This window comes from Opisthorchis viverrini (genome assembly GCF_000715545.1).
Source record: "Opisthorchis viverrini unplaced genomic scaffold opera_v5_1, whole genome shotgun sequence".
Lineage (NCBI taxonomy): Eukaryota > Metazoa > Platyhelminthes > Trematoda > Opisthorchiida > Opisthorchiidae > Opisthorchis > Opisthorchis viverrini.
The window spans coordinates 354,872-374,411 of NW_008751657.1; the positions used below are offsets into that span (position 1 = coordinate 354,872).

The 19,540-nt window shown below is 48.0% G+C and overlaps 1 protein-coding gene across 1 annotated transcript; it reads left to right on the forward strand.

Annotated features, from left to right (window-relative positions):
• Window positions 1–4,722: 4,722 nt before the first annotated feature.
• On the forward strand, window positions 4,723–6,566 carry T265_00005 (hypothetical protein; the record flags this gene model as incomplete). Its single annotated transcript, XM_009163662.1, has 5 exons — window positions 4,723–4,922; window positions 5,100–5,204; window positions 5,385–5,513; window positions 5,691–5,795; window positions 5,976–6,566. The coding sequence occupies 5 exons, from the start codon at window positions 4,778–4,780 to the stop codon at window positions 6,212–6,214; spliced, it is 723 nt and encodes a 240-aa protein (XP_009161926.1).
• Window positions 6,567–19,540: the final 12,974 nt, after the last annotated feature.

The following is a 19,540-nucleotide window of genomic DNA, read 5'->3' on the forward strand; positions in this document are numbered from 1 at the left end:
TCTGAACTCGATGTCGGTCGTGGCTTCTAACGTTGAATCCAGACGGTCTTCCACATGGCGGCTGAGCTGGTTGATTCGAGCCAACCTCTCGTTCGTATCATTTACCGGCCCAAAAAGGACCCAGCCGAGTGGTGTTGGAGTGGCGTAAGGCTCGTGTGGCCTGTTCGTTCGGCTTTCCAGCGCCCACTGTGCCATCGGTACGTCCATCCCAATCAATAGGGATATTGTTTGGCTTCCGGCATTCTCGAATGGGATTCCTTTCAAGTGATCTCATTTAGACCACTTCTCTCTAGCTGGTAAGGTTTGAGTAATCGACGGGAGCTGTAGAACGGTCCATGCCTTGAGAGATTGCGGCGTCTTGGCCGGCGGCGATGTATCTATATCAAGACTGACCCGAGTGGGCGATACTTAATTCTGACCGTTGAGAGTGGAAACGCTTATGTTTGCGGGCAATCCCGATAGCCCGAGATTTAAGGCGACATCCTCTTTCAGCATTGTGCAGTCCGAACCGCTGTCAAGAAGTGCATTGACTCTATAATCTCCACGGGGACCGCGAAGGGTTACAGGCAGTACGCCGAGCGCCATGGTTGTCCGATTACACGATTGGCTGGCACAGTTGACACTGAGGTCTGGACGGCATTCTTCCTGGCATGTTGACCCCACTGACTTAGCTGAAGGCTGAGTAGGTGTATAAAGCAATGGGTGGTGTAGACCTTCGCAGCCATTAAGTCCGCAACATCGCCTCGATCAGCACTGTTTCGCGTTATGCCTTGGCTTGACGCAAAGATCGCATAGTGCAGCTGGGCGGATGATCGTTTCACCGGAATCAGCGTCCAAGAGGACGAACTGCGAGCATTGGCCAAGGTAGTGCATTTTGCCACAGTGCATACACGGACGGGACATCGTCGGGCTATGTTCTCCATTACCAGGCTTATTAGCCGCGGACGTCGTCACAAGTGTGGATGGTGCCGTCACAAAGCTACGGGGGCGTTCTGACTTGCTGGTGCTCGGCTGGGAAACATTCGGCAAATAAGACTCCCTAACTGATAACGCATCTGCTCTATCTAGAACATAATCAGTCAGATGGGCAAAACTGGGCTCTCGGTTTTTCCTAAGGATTTCCGAGGCCCGGTCGAAGCACTGTGACTGGATAGCAGTCGGAACGCGGCTAATATTAGCGCCTATGGTTATTCTAGTACTAAGCTCTGATGAGTAGTTCAGTTGGGAGAGTACCAACCAACAAGCCTTCATTGTGTCGGCCGGCTTGAGTAGTGAGCTGACGTCGTTCGGTTTGATGGGCGACCCGGTTGTGACTGACGCAGTATACTGTCTTGCGATCGTCGAGGGGTTGCCGAACCTGCGAGCCAATATTTTCCAGGCTTCTGCGTAGCCGTGTTCCGGCTCAAGTATTGTACAGTGATCGATTGCTTCTCGTGCTTCACCTTCACATGCATCGAGCCAGAAGGCTAGGTGATTTGCGGGATCCGCAACGTAGTGGGCTACTCCACTGGTGAAACCCTCAGAAACTTCCAGTAATTCAGAGGGTTACCGTCGAACTTTGGTACCTTTCTCTAAGGCATACCCATGCCGAGGTTAAGCAGTTCCCGAAGATGTGGATACAATGTGGACGTCATCTGTGGATTCCTTGGAGGCGTCATATGATAGTTGGGGGTGATGGCCCCCTCCCGGACAACTGGGTAAGATGGAGGTCCAACAGAGTCTTGGAGTCTTCTGTCTGTAGCGGTAGCAGAACACCGAAGGTTAGCCATTTCGCGACGGACTTTGGCAATCTCCATTTCCAGCCATGCAGCTCTGTCTTTCAGAACGATGGGGAGGTCTCGCTCGGGCGACGGGGGAATTCATCGCGTAGAGGAAATGTTGATTGCGCCTGCGAATCAACGGTGACCAGCGGTAACTTTCCTTATTTTCTGACTACTCATGAGTAACGTGACTCGCATCTGTTTATTGCGACACCGTTTCGTTTCTTTGCTCGTTTTCCCCCCTGTTTCGTCCCGGCTTAGGATCTGCTTATGCCTCAGTAACTGATGTCAATACTTAATTTGCCCGTCCGTCATTGCTTGCAAGTTCGTCTGGATTGCACCTATTCACGAGCGTCCACTCCGACCGTCCGTTTAAAACAAAGCTCAGCAAGGGTTATCTGGCAGGCGCGATACATGGGTAATACAAGATAATCAACGCCATGGGCGTCAGGCTGGTGTGGTCGGTAGCGCGTTCGCCTGCCGTCCGGAGGATCCGGGTTCGATACCCGGTCAGCTCGCTTTTCCGTCGGAGTGGGCGCTCAAAAAATAGGTGCAATCGAGGCGAACTTGCAGGCAATGACAGACGGGCAACAAATATTGATATCACTTACTGAGGGATGAGCAGACCTTAATTAGGAAAGAAACGGTGGGGGGAACGCGCAGCAAGAAAACGAAACGGTGCCATAATAAACAGGTGTAAGTCATGTTACTCATGAGTGGTCAGAAAACAAGGAAGGTTACCTTGTTCACCGTCGATTCACAGGGTGAATCAACATGTAGGATGCCTCATTACGGGAGGAACGGACTACAATCCAAGCGGATTTCAACGGTCAACCTAGATGCCTATACATATTTAACTTCTTTAGATTGAAGATCTTTGGTTACCCCGTAAAAACCTGTGATGGGCTATATGCTTCAATTAGTCGAGTCACTACCCATTGGCCTTTCAATTACGCTTGAACCTGTTGGAACGGAGTTCCATCAGTGTAGCCTGAATGGCCATGTTAGCGCTCAGGCATGACTACTCACTAAGGTTGCAGTAGTTTCAAGGCTCATTAATGCTTAATACCAATACTTAATACTTAATACTAGCTTAATAATACGCTGGGCTAATCTTTGAACACAGGCGGTCAACGCGATATGTCGACTTGTTAAAAATGCAGACAAAAGCTATATCCTGCGACTTGAGGGCAATTCCTTGTTTCGTGATGTTGTAATCACGAGTTACTTTGGTGGGTGTGCAAGTGAGCTGAGAAGGCATTTGTGAGTATGTGCCTCCCTGCCTGGGATGTACTGTCTTCCTGATCACCAAGAATAGTTGGGTAGAAGAGGCACGCCCATTCACCAGTGAAGGCGTCAAACGTCTTAGAAAACTTGGGGATAAGTGCCAGAAATTTTAAGCCAGTTGACACAAGTTTGCCTCACCGTATTATTTCCCGTGCGCCGATATTGTGGTCTTGTGAGCCAGTAAGCCGTAAGGCGAGAGACGAATCGTGCTTTCCTGCTGCGCAGAATTCGTGGGTCATGGTAGAATGTGAATCAGTAGCATGACAGAAGCATCCTCCATGCGGCATTGTCTGGAAGAGCAACCACACACACGTGGCGGTGGTTGCCAGAGGTTGTCTGTGGCCAAAATGCAGGGCGTTTACATGATATTGACGTGCTGTCCGATAGCTTTGTGTACATGGAAATGGCACAACATAGTATCACAACTGAACACGATCTTGCAAACTTGTGTTTGCACCGCCATTGTGTCCAAACCGAACGTTTTCACCGATTACTGCACACTTATCATCACCCTGAAGAGGGCAAGAGGATTACACTCAGCAGAAAATTAACCAGTATGCCCAGTGGCATAAATGGTTGTAAACGAGGTAACCACGTCATCCGTGGGCTGAAACTCGACCAAATTGCTTCGTTGTATGGGTTTGATCCGCATTCGCATCATCTGGAAATTATCCCGAAACACCGTTTGTCGCTCTCCGATGAAACATATGCGACTGTCGTGTCATTGCGCCGACTTCAGCACAAGTTTCTGTCTCGAAGCATCGTCAATACAAAAAGTAGATCATCTGCCTCTGTTACTTACTCGAAAGAAGCGGTGCATATTTCAGACGGTGACCTTAGATATCCTGACTGGTGACAGTATCAACGTACTCAACGGCTATAAACTACCGCATTGCACGTTACGCTAATCCACATTTCAGAATGGCCATGAAGAACCGAACTCTTCTTTAGTTAGCAGTCGGATTACAGGCAGCCGGTTTCACAAAAATGGGTCACTTTGTGGTTGCAAACAAAGGCGTAAGAGGTGACCGATAGATGATTCCCTGGTCTTCTGTGGACAAGGCCGGGCAAAGAATTCGGTGTTTCGAGCATAGGTCGTCATTACCGGTTGCGGTCTACCAACTTACTTTATCTGATTTTGTGATGTTTCGTTGTTTTCGCTGGTGCCTGCTGCATACATAATACAGGCATTCATTCAGCAAACAACGAGGCCGCTTTTTGCTCGCTGCACGTAATACTCGTGTACTCGTTTGAAGCCGCCTCAAATGCTGTGAGAGATGGAAAGTAGTGACCCTCAAAATGAACTCACACTAATGTGTCATGCCGTGCAAATTTGGAACTTGATGTTAGAATGCAGGTCGATGCGACGGCAGCAAGACAGATTGTAGCACTTCCTGACCTAAGCATATTCATTCAAACATGTACTACGACTTTCGACGCACAAAGACCCCAAATAAAAAAGCATGTGTCCTATAAATATCGACGACCTCCTTTGATGGTCTGAGAATTTTTAAAATATGCGCTCAAATGAGTGTCACATACTGAGACGAAACACCACACATGCAGTTTTGTGAAAACATCCTTAGAGGATCATCTCTTGTAAAAATTGCCTAAGCTACTCTGGGAAGAACCAGTTAAAGGAGGAGTTTTGCTCTTTGTTTTAATCACCGGCGCCGTCCACAACATCCGATTGTCTCTCGGCGGCGGCGGCACAGCTACTGTTATCCAAGATGTCGGACAGCTGTTACAATTGTGGTCGGTCGGGGCATATGTCACGCGATTGTCCAAGCGGTTCTAGGGGCCGGGGCGGTGGTGGCGGATACCGTGGTTCTCGTAGTGGAGGTGGAGGAGGAGGCGGCGGCGGCGGTGGTCGCGGTAAGTTGACCTCTGTGAATGTTGTTAAATCGGTCTTGAGTGATTTGCTTTTCGGCGCTCTTGTAGTCAGCACTGAGGAGCAGCTAGTTGTGGCACTACAATGTGTGGTTGGTAAATCAAGTGCAGAAAGGCGCGCGTCGACCAGTAGCATTTGCTGAGCTTCTCTTTGTGTTGCAGACGCGTGCTACAACTGTGGGCAGCCAGGGCATATGGCCCGGGACTGTGTGAATGGTCGTGGCTATGTTGGTGGATACGGTGGAGGAGGATACGGCGGTGGTCGGGGTGAGTTCTCTGAGTGCACGTTGTGGTGAGTCGATACATAGCCGTGGTTTGGAATGTGTCGGATGGAGCACGGCTGTCGTTAGTGTGAGCAGTTTTGCGTCGGTTTATGTTGACGTCGACAGCTTCCTGTCGATGTTAGGACTTCTGGTAGCGTGATCCGTGTTCCTTTATATATTGTAGACACCTGTTACAACTGTGGTGGATCTGGTCATTTTGCGCGTGATTGCACTGCGCAGAGAAGCGGTGGTTATGGTGGCAGTGGTGGTGGCGGTGGAGGCGGAAGCAGAGGAGGTGATCGAGGAGGATGCGGTAAGTTGACCTCTGTGAATGTTGTTAAATCGGTCTTGAGTGATTTGCTTTTCGGCGCTCTTGTAGTCAGCACTGAGGAGCAGCTAGTTGTGGCACTACAATGTGTGGTTGGTAAATCAAGTGCAGAAAGGCGCGCGTCGACCAGTAGCATTTGCTGAGCTTCTCTTTGTGTTGCAGACGCGTGCTACAACTGTGGGCAGCCAGGGCATATGGCCCGGGACTGTGTGAATGGTCGTGGCTATGTTGGTGGATACGGTGGAGGAGGATACGGCGGTGGTCGGGGTGAGTTCTCTGAGTGCACGTTGTGGTGAGTCGATACATAGCCGTGGTTTGGAATGTGTCGGATGGAGCACGGCTGTCGTTAGTGTGAGCAGTTTTGCGTCGGTTTATGTTGACGTCGACAGCTTCCTGTCGATGTTAGGACTTCTGGTAGCGTGATCCGTGTTCCTTTATATATTGTAGACACCTGTTACAACTGTGGTGGATCTGGTCATTTTGCGCGTGATTGCACTGCGCAGAGAAGCGGTGGTTATGGTGGCAGTGGTGGTGGCGGTGGAGGCGGAAGCAGAGGAGGTGATCGAGGAGGATGTTACAACTGTGGGGAGTCGGGGCATATGGCGCGTAGTTGCCCCAATAACAGAAGCAACGGTGGATCGAGTGGCGTTCAGTGTTACAGGTATACGGGTGGATGTGTTTTCTGATACTTTGGTTTAGGTGTCAGCAGTATGGTCACTTCGCTCGCGATTGTTCGGAAGGCGGAAACTCTGGTCCCCAGTGCTATAAATGTCAAGCGTATGGCCACATTGCAGCTCGCTGCGATGCTCAAGCGTGAACGGATGCTGAACTGAGCCGGTTCCCCCCGGCGTCCCCCGTTTTCCAGAGATGACCCGTGAACGCAGTGCATGTGTAGGGGTTTCATCTTGGATCCTGCCCATTTATTAATTATATATTTCTCGCTATATTGTGTTATGCTGACAGCTGAGATATTGGTTGGAGCTTGCGTACGCCTCTGCTATTTGGGCGTGCTCTGTGGATTTCGTGACTAGTCTCGAAATATTGCAAGTGATTGTTAGGAACCTGAGTAATCTGTATCTGTTGTCTCGGTGAACTCTGTAGGAAACATCCGAGTTTACGAGATTTGAAGTAAGTATCAAGATGGTATTTATCATTCTGCACCGATTTACTGTCTCGGGGGCGTTGTTCCCGGTGAAGTTTGTTAATCCCTGATCTCGTATCTTGTGACCGTTCACTGCAGGTCTGCATTGCTCGTAACGGTCGTGGATCACGTGTAACCAAATTGAAACTGCCGTCAGTGGCTGTGTCGTAGGAATCGATCCAAGGGGGCTGTCACCTTGTCAGTTAAAAGGGTCTTGTGAACTAATACCTGTTGAGTTGCTTTCCTTGTGGAGTAAGGCAAATGGCGGTCTTGTCGTTAGTTACGTCTGACTTCAACAAGAAAGGGTAAGCTGTGGCACACGGTGCCACGCTGTCCTGCTACCCGGAGAAACCACGAGGGCTGGGATACTGCTAGCTTGCCCAAGCCTAGAAAAGAGAATTCGAGATGCAGAGGTCGGATCTGAACCACGGGCATTCTGGCCAGTAAATTCGCTCTAACCACTTATGCCATCTCCAGTAACCTGAAACTGACTCCTTAAACCGGCAACTCCACTGACTGCGTGTGTTGGAGGCTTCTGGCGTCCGCTCATTAAGTAGTGTGCGTGGTGCTCGTCAAGAGGTGATTTTCAGTGGTTTCAGGTGGCCGCAGGTTTTGGAACCATTGGAAAGTGTTTTTCGTATCACCCCAGATTTTCGGCCCATTATCTCAGCCCTAGTGGTGGCCGTCAGACTTGCTAATCTTCACTCGGCCACGGAGCGGATCCCTGTTTCTCCCTTTGAACTGTCGGATTGCGGGTATCAAATTTTTCAGGGCATCAGGAAATGATGTCGCGGTAGGTTATCAATTCACTATTTGGTCGCAGACATGATCAGGCACACCACCATGTAGTGGGCACTAACTGGCTGTGTAGAGTGGATCACGTGATCCGCAGCGCAAAGCTTGGGTCAACAACCTTATTAGTAGTGCCAGTTTATTTTTGACATAGAGTGAGAGCCAACCGGTTTTGTTTGTCCACTGGTCTAAATTTTTGGGGTTCAAAGTGCAGCGCAAAGCTTGGGTCAAAAATCTTATTAGTAGTGCCAGTTTTTGACATATTAGAGTGAGAGCCAACCGGTTTTGTTTATCCACTGGTCTAAATTTTTGGGGTTCAAAGTCCGATTTCACTAGTGATGATTCCTAACGTGGAAGTGACTGCTTCACAGCATAGAGCTTCCTCGCTGAGGACGAAGTATCTATTGAGAAATGTCGAATCTCCACACATCGTTACTTGACATGGTCTCTGAATTTACCGGCTTCTCGTGATGGGCTTTTGGACAAACATAGAGACAGCTTGCCGGGCAAATGCGGTATCAAGATGTCTTACCCTAGAGACTTGGTTTCGTTTTCGTGTCTAACTCACTGCACGTTTAACTGCGTCAACCACTCTATATCGTGTTCAGACATGCCCGAGAAACGCGACGCCGGCCAATTATACTAGCGTGACAGTACGGCCTCACTGACTATCATCAACGCCAGTAGCAACGGAACCCCTGTACTTTCCACACAATCGTTCCAGCTCTCACTTTCGCTCCGATGATTTCGGGAAGTGGGGCCGTCAGCTACACACTGGAGGCGGTATCTAATGTGATTAATGCGTGGGTACAGGGGTATCAGTTGAATTTTCATCGGGAGAATTGGGAGGGGACTGCATTAAAGGGTAAAGCTTGGATGCTCGAGCGCTGTGAGACGCGCGATCGGTTCATGTCTTACATTGTTCCTGAGCTATTGGTGTGTCCTGGTCGCTATCCTGCCAGCCGACCAGCGCAGCTGGGTTAGCTTTCAATGGGTTTCGTACATGGCTGCCCCCTTGGTTCGTTTCCGCCGTTTGCGTGATCGTGCGACAAGGGCCCTCCGAGCAGTTCGGTCCACTGGCATATCGAGTACATGAACAAGACGGCAACGTATAGAGTGACAATTTTTATTTATCGTGGATGAGTTATTTCCGGAAACTATCCGACGTACTTCAGCATTACTGACCCGGTGTTCTCACCAGACTCGAGCAATTCCCTGACAACGTCGATCATCAAATACCAAGTCTTTTGTTGCCACAGCGCACACAGGCTATGGTGTCTGACGTATAGTATGGAGCGCACAGCAGCATTGTAAACTAGACCCTTGACGGATCAGCGGATGTCATGTCTACGTCACAGGTTATGCAGGTTCACAAGAACTTACTCTGGCCTTTCCTGTCTGAATTGCGGAGCCCCAGCAACTGATAGAGCTTCCAAGGTTGACAGGTTGGCCTACTACCTTATTCGCAAGCATGAGGTTAGGGTTCGAATCCCCTGGGTCTTGATGCACATTGTTGGTGTGAAGTTCATGCTAAACGTTGACGGAGAATCACTTCGATTATTTGATGTTCACATTACGCGGCGTCCGATCCAATATGAACGAGATCATCGGCGTACTCGACGTCTGTAAACGGACATTACGTCGGGATTTCAACCCCACACGCATTAGAGGCTGGGAGTGGGGCTTCCATAATCGTATCAATGACGGTGGTGTAGAGGAGCCGTGAAAGAGGACAGCCTTGGCTGACACTGATTGACGTGGTGAAATCAGGCGACAGCCTCACTTTGATCCTCGCACGTCTGCGTGTGCTGGCTTACAGCGCGTCAAAGAGGGTCATAAATTCATGGAGATTGCTGCACAGACACTACCGTGGCGCCTGGCGGTCCGCAGAGGCAAAGGCTGATTTCAAGTCAGAGAAAGCCACTGTTGGTTGCCGGGACCAGTGTTGAAGGACGGAACCTAGCTTCTGTGTTCCACGAATCTGCCTCTGTGTTCAGTTAACCTCCGAGGTATAAGACCAGGGGCAACTTCGGTGCCACAGCTACGAGGCTGATGCCAGGGTGGTTTTCACAGCGTCCGCGTACCATTTTAAGGACAGGAATAGGTCTTGAGGTACCCCATTCTACAGGCAATTTCCCCCCACTCCATGTCGTACCAATGGGCTTTACTAGATAGCCCTAGTGGATTTCTTAACGGTAGTAGACTACGGGCGACAGAAGGGGCGGTCGAACAATTTCCTTGCTTGTTCAATGAAAGTCCCCCAGTAGGGTAAATCAATCGTGCAACTGGAAGTTACTGTGACTGAGACCAATGGCCACCTCTTCCTTATTCTGTGGAGTTATACTATTGTAGAGCAGGACGCCTAATTGTAACCGGAATTGAGTGGTCGTGACAACCGTTTACTAATAGAGCCTTGAAGACTCATGCTACCTGACCCGTGCTAGATGTCATCTTCAGTCCTTAATGCAATCTCACCAGACCGTGCTTGTAAGTGGTTCGGGGGAACATGGAAAACTGCAGGTTATCTAAACATTTTTAAGGTAAACTGAACATGAACTCCCGTTCGTCTAAGTGGCGTTTCGTGAACTCCTTTGAGTCTCATCGGTTATAGGAAGCTTGTGATTAGGGTAAATAATAATAAAAGAACCTCGAAAAGTGTTTATCTTTGGCGATAAAAGTGTCAACACAACGGTTGTAGAATAAAGCTGGAATATACTACCAGTTACTCGCTTTCTCAGTCATTTTTTGCATGCTGGTCACGGAATCAATTCGCTTCGAAAAGTAGAGAAGTGACAGTGCTGTATGGAACTATACGTATTCACCGGGTGACAAGTCTGGCTGGTACCTAGCAGCCACTACGTTCCCTTGGAGCATGTGCTATACTCTGGACGAATAGCGTGGATGGTGTAGGTAATGAATCATCAACGATTGATATCTGACTAGATGGTCGTGTACCTCTAACAACCTTCCAATCGCCTGTGAAAACGCGAGGGATCCGACTTGTCTCACTACCAGTATCGTTAGATGTCGGGTATGTTCTAATGGGGGTTTCGTTTCGCACAACGCATGGAGTAGGTCGAGAAGTAACATCCAGGTCTTTACGGCCAAACTGCATTTTCCACTGGCATGGACATGGTGAGGGAGGAAGCATGGTTCACTCTCGACGGCGGTACGTTTGCCGCCGAATATACCGGTGCTACCAGCAAAGTTTGGTGTTTCTCTTACCAATAAATATGAATGGGGATCATTTTCAGTAAGTGAAATTAACGGTGGAGCTGAATTTTCTTGCGGAACTTACTTGTTTATTCCATGAAGGGAGTGAACTACCAAACTCAATTTGGTATCGCAGTACATCGACCTAAGACGTTTCCGTCATTTGGTTACGGAAATCCGAGTGCTTTACTTCTGACAGGCCGTCTGTTCCACTTTAGCGATGAGTCCTTCGGTTGACATCTCAAGTATCTCGCTCCTGACACTGCTGTAGGCAGACTCTCTAGGTCATATCCATCACATCCCCTGTTGACTGGGCATTTATGAATCTCGGGGTAGTTTGCCGGTTGAGTTGAGAACAGCCGTCCGTATAAGTAGTTGAAGGAGGTGCATGTATCGGATCTGGTTTGTTTATGCGAAGCAGTCTTGTGCACTCAAGAGTACACCATAAATAAACCTTACTGCGAGATGGTTAAGGTGCGAAATGACCAACCTTAAGTTCCGTGGCTCGCACCCAGCCCCGGAATCTTGGTTGCTCGTATTTATGTTTGGGCATGCCGTTAGTACCTCGGATCTCGTGCTTCCTTCGGGCTGTTATGAAGCAAGACACCCGGGGATTTTGTGTTCTCACGGAAAACACGTTTGCCTGAACTTTTTCAGGATGAGAACATGCAATCAGCCTTTTCATTCCTTCATTGTGTGGCACTCTGCCTGTCTTCAGCTTCATTACCGGCGATATCCTCCGTAAATTTTAGAGATCTGGTGTGATGTGTTCGATTTCCCATTTGAGGCTCATTGATATTGTTTTAACTGGCAACATCGGCCAATAAATGCATGATATGTGGACTCGTCTGACTGAGAGGGAATGGAGTACTTTCGTTTTACCCCTTTAAAATGCAGACTACTTTTACGAGACTTGTAGGAGATCGATTCCAACGTAACTGTGGGAGAGGACACGATGGTGTGTAACCGCTGTGGGAGGTATTAGAGGACGTGGTCAAGGCTCAGCATCCAAGAGCCTGTGGCTGCTTTTTGCTGGAGAATTGAGTTTACTGTATAATTGCGAATGGCGTTTTGCTGTACTGCCTTAAAAACGATGTCTTTCGGCTGCGTGTTCGAAATTCCTTGGCTACATGTTTCTGGTGACAACTGCTTGCTGAACAGTGTCAGCGCATAGGAGAGTCGGCGGTCCGCGTATGGACGATAAACCGAATATCTGAGACGGAATTCTGAGATACCTTGTCCTTCGTCAGAACTGTTGACTGTCGTGTGTGACTACTACGAGTGGGTTACCGGCTTAAACTGGTTTCTCAATATAACAGCGCTGCATCTTGTCCGATTTAAGGTAACGTTGGCCTTTTTCCTGGCTGAATGCTCCTCACATACCACCAACATGCTGGAAAACTGAGCAGTTGGTTCAGTTTTGCTGCTGTTGTAACGTTGCAGGCTTCCCTTGATTGATAACGAAAATTTGAAACCGATGTCACCACTAACTTTCCGTGTAATTTTGCGCTTAGCATTTTGAAATACCTTTACGCAATTACCGACCAAATAATCGTAATCTGAGATAATTGGTGGTTTTCCTGAAAAAGTTTAATCCATGTGAAGTAACAGTCAGAGTTCAGCTGCTCTTTGTTGGCATCTAGCGTCTTGGAACGAATTGCTATATTTTTTTCCAGGAATTTAGTTCTGGATCTGGTGCGTCGATTTTCTGTTGGGTGGCTTCAACCTGACGTTTGCTTCTGATGTTCTTTTCATCACTCAAATCATTCCCCATTTTTTCCGATTTGAAGAAAATATTCTGCTTTTACCTCGCCGTTCAGGACGTACAGGTTTACGAGTTCCATCTAAACGAGCTCAAGATAGTTCAATGGTTAGGACGCGAACTCACTGATCGGTAGGTCGGTGGTCCGAGCACAACCCTTGCATCTCTATCGCGCCTCAGTAGGTTTCAGTAACGTGACAGTATCTCAACTTACTGCTTCCAGATAGCATTTCGACTGTGCACCGGGAGTGTTCTACATCTGAACGTATTCCGTCCGTCACAGCTGTGCACAACCACTAACCCACCGCTATGCACAACTACGCACTGATGATGTCACCCCGATTGGTGATGAAACGTTGGCAACCAAATTGCCCAGCTCAGCGAACAAGCCAACGACCATCTACGCTACCTGAGCTACCGACATTCTCTGTAGAAAACCCTGCGATCTATTTCTTAGTCTCTTGGATTATTACGTTAGTAAGGTGTATTCCGGGAGAATGTAATGGCGCTACTGGTTGGTCCTCCCGGTTACTTTTGTAGTATCCGTTCTGTACGCCCACTTTTACATCCATCAAAATTTCACCCTACAATGTAGTCCACCTGTGCGGAAAGGTCGAGAAGCAGTGTAGGGTTATCTTCCTTGCTACTACTCAAGCGGTGCACATCTCACGAATTTCCTGAAGGATTTTCACCGGGGACCATCCGGTTAGCAGCTGATCGACAGTTTGATTTACCTCAGCTATGAAATGCTACCGCGGTATATGCACTATCTATAATCGTACAAGTATACTGCCACAGCCGAAGCTTGTAGAAGAAATGGTTCATCACCGAAGGCCTCGTTTGAGTTTTCGGGTACTCTGTTTTGTTTGCTTTAGTTGTTTCCCATTTCATTCTTTTATTCTGCATGTATTCCCCATATATATCGGCCGGTGTCCCGCCCTAACGCTGGGCATCCTAAATTATTGAACCACAACGGTGTTCGACGTGGCACGCTATTCATCTTTGTACAGACCAAGCTGAATATTGACGCTAGCATTTGCTATCCCTGTGTGTGTGCCTAGGGTGGGTTGTACCTATCATCAGATCCTTTTTCGCATGCATTGGATTTCAACTGCCTAGTTGTCTTCATTTGATTTGACAATTATGGGTCATTAGCTGAAGCTAATTTCGGCTTTAGAACCGCCCTTCCTGCCCATCCCCCGGTTTTATTCCCTCCGGTGCGTTCAGCTAGTTATTTACGTCATTTGCCATCATGCCTAGGGTTTCAATGGTATAGGTCCATGTGACAGGTAAAATAGGACACTGGTAACAGGCCACCAAGAGCAAGATAAGAGACGTTTTTACTGCTCAAACATTGTGCAGATAGGGTTGGATGGGTTTACTCGCGGTGATAAGTGATTAAGCATGCTCTCTATTGCCCGCGCTAAGCTGTCGCAGAATTGGAAAGACAACCTTCCTGCTCGCTGGCACTACGATTGTCAGTTTCCACCAGACTACCCAATCACGCCATAAGTGATCATTTGATCTGAATTCACAACTGAACATGAGCACTACATTTAGATTCCAGTCTGATTCACTGAAACAATGCAAATACCCCCCAAGCAATACCCTGTCCGACCCAGTATGGTTGAAATAGGGTGATTCCTTTCCTGAGTTTTCGAGCACAAATAGTGCCTCATTGGGCTTCTGATATTTTTCAAGTTTCGCTCTTTCAACTAATTTAGGCCGCAACTCCATTATCCGTTCAAGATCACTGAGTATTCCACTCGGAGTCGCTAAACACTGAAATTGTTGAGGATTACGAAAGTCACGTGTAATTTCAGGTACCTCTTACTCAAGGCATCTCAATAAGCATGGGGGTACGGGTTGCTTTACTGATGTAGCCTTGTCTGGTGGTGTGGGGGCCGCTTGCGAGTTTGTGGTCATGTGGTCCGAACAACATATTTGTGAAGCCTGTTTAGTTGTAATACATTGGGGATCATTATCTCTATCTTGATGACCAACTATGACCAGATTAATATAGAAACAGGTGCCGGAGTTTTTTTTTAACGAATTATCGTGCGTCAGCCTTTTGTGCATGAGGCCCGACCAAAGCTACCATCTTTCTGTGGTTGTTGAGCTTGACTGCTGCAATGATCCCCCAGGACACTGTCTTTAACTCCGTTCTACAAGGTGCAATCATACTAGGGAGGCAAAAAGGGTGTAGCCAGGCGAACTGCATCGGGACCTCTTGTAAATGAGGTGGTTTGGAGTGAGGAAGCGATCGTGCGATGGGAGTCTGAAGGGATGTCCATATTTTTGGGAGCAGCGGCACTTGCCTCCTCGGAGGAGGGTCAGGCTTTTTAGTCAGAGACTCAATGTGGGTTACGCAAACAACCCTTAATCCTCAGCCTGGGCAATTAAGGAATATCGTTCGCTATCGCAACTCTTCGTCCACCGGCCCTCAGCCACAACCCGTCCCCACCCATCAAATGATCTACTGTGGTCAATCCATCTACTAGTTTCCTAACTAATGAAATAACTTAATAATCACTCACTGTACTAAAAAGATCTAATCTATGTTGCTGCTTTCAATGCATCTACTCTGTCAAATTGGGCTTCCCTTTCGTGTCAGATAATGTCGTATCTCCGAAACACTTCCGCTCTGGACGAGCTTAGCTGTTTCGCCGTTGGGGTAGTTGGTGGTCACGAAGCTCGTGGTATCTCTGATATTGGAGTACTCATCAACCCCAAGGTTTAGAATGCTTTGTCGCACTGAAGCCTAGTAAGCAGTCGTCTCTGCACCGTGCGGTTGTTTGGTTCAATTTAGATCAATAACAGGTCGGTGCGATAGGCGTGTTCACTTTTCATATCAGAGTACGACCCGACAGACCGTAGTTCTGAATCTGGTTTGATGAGGTTTGTCGAGATCTGACGCGACCGCTTCGGTCAGAAATGGATCGGACGAATGGATCATCGACACCAGCCCTCCGTCAACAGAGAAATCCAGCGTGAGTGATCAGTTCTCCAACACGACACGGCACCCCAGTGTGGAAGATCTGGGACGACAACGCCATACTGGTGAGGTGAAGCACCTCATATCTTTGCTTTGAGATAAGTTCTTGAACAGTGCTACTCTTTCAAGCGCCCCACATTGGTTGTCTTTCTTAATCTGAAGCTGCTCTTGACTCTGTCGACCGTCAGAAACTCTGGGTGTGTCTGGCGATCAAGAGTGTCCATTCCAAATTTATATCCTTCATGACGGCTCTGTATGCAAACTCCTGTGGACGGGTACGAGTGTGCAACAAGCTTTCACCTCAGTTCACGATATCCATTGGTGTAAGACAGGACTGTCTTTCCCGACTCCTCTTTAACATCGTCCTTGATTAGCTACTTGAAAAATTCTCTGCGCGCTTCTGAAACCTCGGGGGTTGAAGTGCTTTCGGAACGTTCGCTCGCAGACATGGAGTGCGCGGGTGATGTTACTTTCCTTTGTTCAGAGACTTCAAAAGGCGAACCATTCTAACTAGTCCAGCTGGTTCTACCGCACGGTTAGGCTTGCTTTTCACACCTGTACGATGTCGCTACAAGACTGGGTGGGATCACTCCTAAACTCCATACTTGTAGACCAGCCAATTGACGTGACAGGTAAAGTTTATGTACCCGGGCAGCTGTGGAAGTTGCAGTGGACTGGCTGGAGACGAATCAGCTTTTGCCGAACTCCAAAACCTTTGGCGCCGGTGTGACGTCAGTTCTATCAAGAGAGTTCACTCTCCTTCAATGCGATCCCTACTAATGAGTGGATCAGAAATGCTGTCCGTAACCGCGGAGGACATGCAAATGCCTCACTGTTCGACTATCGGTGTCCGTGATGCATTGGTTGGGTCTGGTGGGAACATCATCAGTGCTTGGATACGCCAGATGGGTTTTGTGAAGGCACAGATGAATTACCCAAAGCCCCATAGGTTATGCTGGTTAAGATATTTACTTTAAATGCCACTTCAGTTTGCCCCGTAGAGCTCTTTTTGCCCAATCCTGTGCTGAATGGAGGGTATCGAGAGGTGGACGGTCTATGAGCTGGGACCGATAAAGTATGAAACTCTTAACAGGTAAACTCAGTCGGATGAACAGCTACGGCCTCCCCAGATAGAGATTCTGGAACTCACCATTGGTAGTGACATTGGCAGGCATGGCGCAATCACACAGTCATTGACAACCTCGTATGAATGCTATCACTTTCAATACATAGCTGTTCCTCCGGATAACTAGATTGATTCAGTGCAAAGTATTATATTCTGGCTTCCACTGCTTGTGTATATTCTCTCATATGTCTCGTTCTCCCGTCACCTAGACCTGCAGTTGGAACCAGCGTACCTGTATAATATGGTTTATAAATGGTAAACTACACTGAACGGCGGTTGAATGCATGATCGCAAACAATAAATAACCATCCTTCTCAATGAAGTTGGTCTTGCTCACCTCATAATGCCGTCCAAACACATATTTCGGCAGCTCGGGATAGCACATCGGCTAAGCCGCGAACTTACTGGCCGAAAGGTCTGCGGTTCGAACCTCTGCATCTCGACTGCTCCTGTCTTGGCCTGGGCTGCCTGGTAGCTATGTGCCAGAAAGGTCTTTTCAGCAGTTAACCGGCATCAGGGTTCCGGTCACATTCGATCGACAAGGAGAATGGGTTTTTGTTTTCGACACATCTGCCACGCATTCACGTCAATCTAGAGTTGGTGAACTCATCCACGCACATGTTCATGCATTGTGCCTGTTGGGTGTTCTGATTGCTAGTGGGCCGTGGATGCGCGCAGTGAAAAAGTCTTCAACCCTTAGAAGACAATAGTTCCACGAACATGCACCGTGAAATTCTGTGGTTCGAGGTTCATTTAGAATTTAATCCCAGTCTCGTCGTTCGATTGCCTTGGCGCTGTGTATCACCTCTTAACATGTAGGTTCATTCCCATCGAAGTGAACTATCCCTCCGGCCACAGTGAGTTTTTTGTGTAATTGAGATCTACTAGGTCTTGTTCGGTTGAGTACCGGTCGTCTCGCACTTATCGCATTTACATCGCCATGTGCGGTTCAATCTGTGCCTCGAGTGGTGAAGCACTTAGTCGAGTGAGCAGACATCAAAGCGAAATAAATGAATGCATTTCTGCGTAGAGTGATAGGATCTAAGTAGGGATACCCAGGGCTTTTTCGCGCAGCACACTTCTTTGACCCTGTGAACTACTTTGGCGGAAGCAACTTTGATGCCGCTATGAAATCGCCAACATGTGAGCACGCCAGTAGCACAACACGTAGGCTTGTTACGTTATTTTTTCCATTATCGAATTAGGGGGTTACCATGGGTACCCATGGTTGGATATCCATTTAAAGATGCAAAATATATCCAAACTCAAAATACTTGGGAACGCACATTATGTCGAGTCAGGTAGGAGCATACACGTGAACACCAACTCGGGTTAATTGACTGAATGTTGTAAAGAGGTGAGTAAAAGGAATGAAGCGTCTCAACATAGCATAATTGTGGGTGAATTTGGGGCGAATATCACCATGCGGTATTCACAGGTATTCCATTTGGAAGGTAAGCGAAGGTGAGTTCGGAAATGTATTTAACTATTCCGTGACATATCAAGGGATGAGAGTGCATTCTGATGGTACCGAAGAAGTTGTAGGTCATTATTTAGACCGGCGGAGGGGACGGGACAAACAGGTTCTCCCAGAGCTTTGTCGGAAATCGAAATGTAAGAAACTCCAGACATGGCAACAGTTCTGCTTGATCAGGTGACTCCGAAGTTTGTATGTTTATGGTTTTTTGGACAGTCTTAGATGGACCAGGTGACTTCCGACCTTGGGTGTCAGTCGAGGGATCTCCATATTAGACAAAATGCTCACTAGACAGTGCCTACTGTGTATTGGAAGCTTCGCACGATGTTTGCAATCTGTTCAATAAAATAATATGGTTGTTATTGTATATTACGATTCTTTTACCGGAGTTTATGATATTCGCTTCCATTCTCGACCGTCGTCCGAGATTAGCAACGCAAAATATATTGAAATGAAACAACGGAAATCTTTTCATTGGACTTGCTGGCTTTGTGGCTCAAATATCAAAACGTAATTAAGTCTACGGTTTGTGTTTTCGTTCCATTCGGTACACTGCTATCGTATAGCGTGGTGTTCAAACGCTAGCGTAGCCGACCTTGGCGTGGTATGACTCCCTCAGTTTGGTGTTTAACTTCTCTCAACGCGTGCAACATCGCTAACTTAAAGTTCCAGCTGACAGTTTCCAGTGAGTGGAGTGCACGGTCATGCAACTATCAGGGTGGATACGGTCGCGGCAAATCAATACCTAACCATGTTTACATTTCACTTTGGGGTTATATATTAGTCTGTTATCAGGGTTGGGAGAAAGCCTAGCCAATGGCTGGTCGCGCAGACCCGGAGTAATGAGTTTGCTATTCTCAGGTTGGTTACATATTTCCTAGTTATGAAGTTTAACCGTGAATTCCTGGAAAGTAAGCCAACGCCACGAGATTCCTCTTGCAAATGGTATCGGACACTTTTCCGCAATTGTCAGTTGCTTCCGGTATGCCAGAATCATACTTGGTTGTTTGCTAAAGCCCGCCACGAAGAGACTGGACCTTACCGTGGTGTGGCGGTTTGTGTACCTCGACGACCCATTGAGCTATACTGGAGAGTGTCCGCACGATGCTCACAGAGTCTCTCATACCAGGTTGGTCCATGGGTAGAGGTCCGACGAACACAGTCTCCTGGCCCTCCAGGTTGGGGGTTGGAACATGTATGCGACGTGTTCCGTAAAAAAGGGCAATGTACTTGCATTTCCAGTCGAACACCGCTGCCTTGCGGTTAGGCTTTTGAGCCGAAGGCTTTGGATGAGGACCCTAATCGTCCTCCTGTCTAGGTGTGGGCGCCCTGGCAGTATCCCAGCCCACGTACAACGATGAACCGCACATACACAAATAAACTCATGCCACATCGGCCGTCGCGTGGTGACATCAGCCGGGTCGCCTTACTTGCTGCATACAGCAGGGCGGGTAATCGAAAACATGCTACTGCTGACGCCTCCCTTCTTACACTTTCACGTTTTCC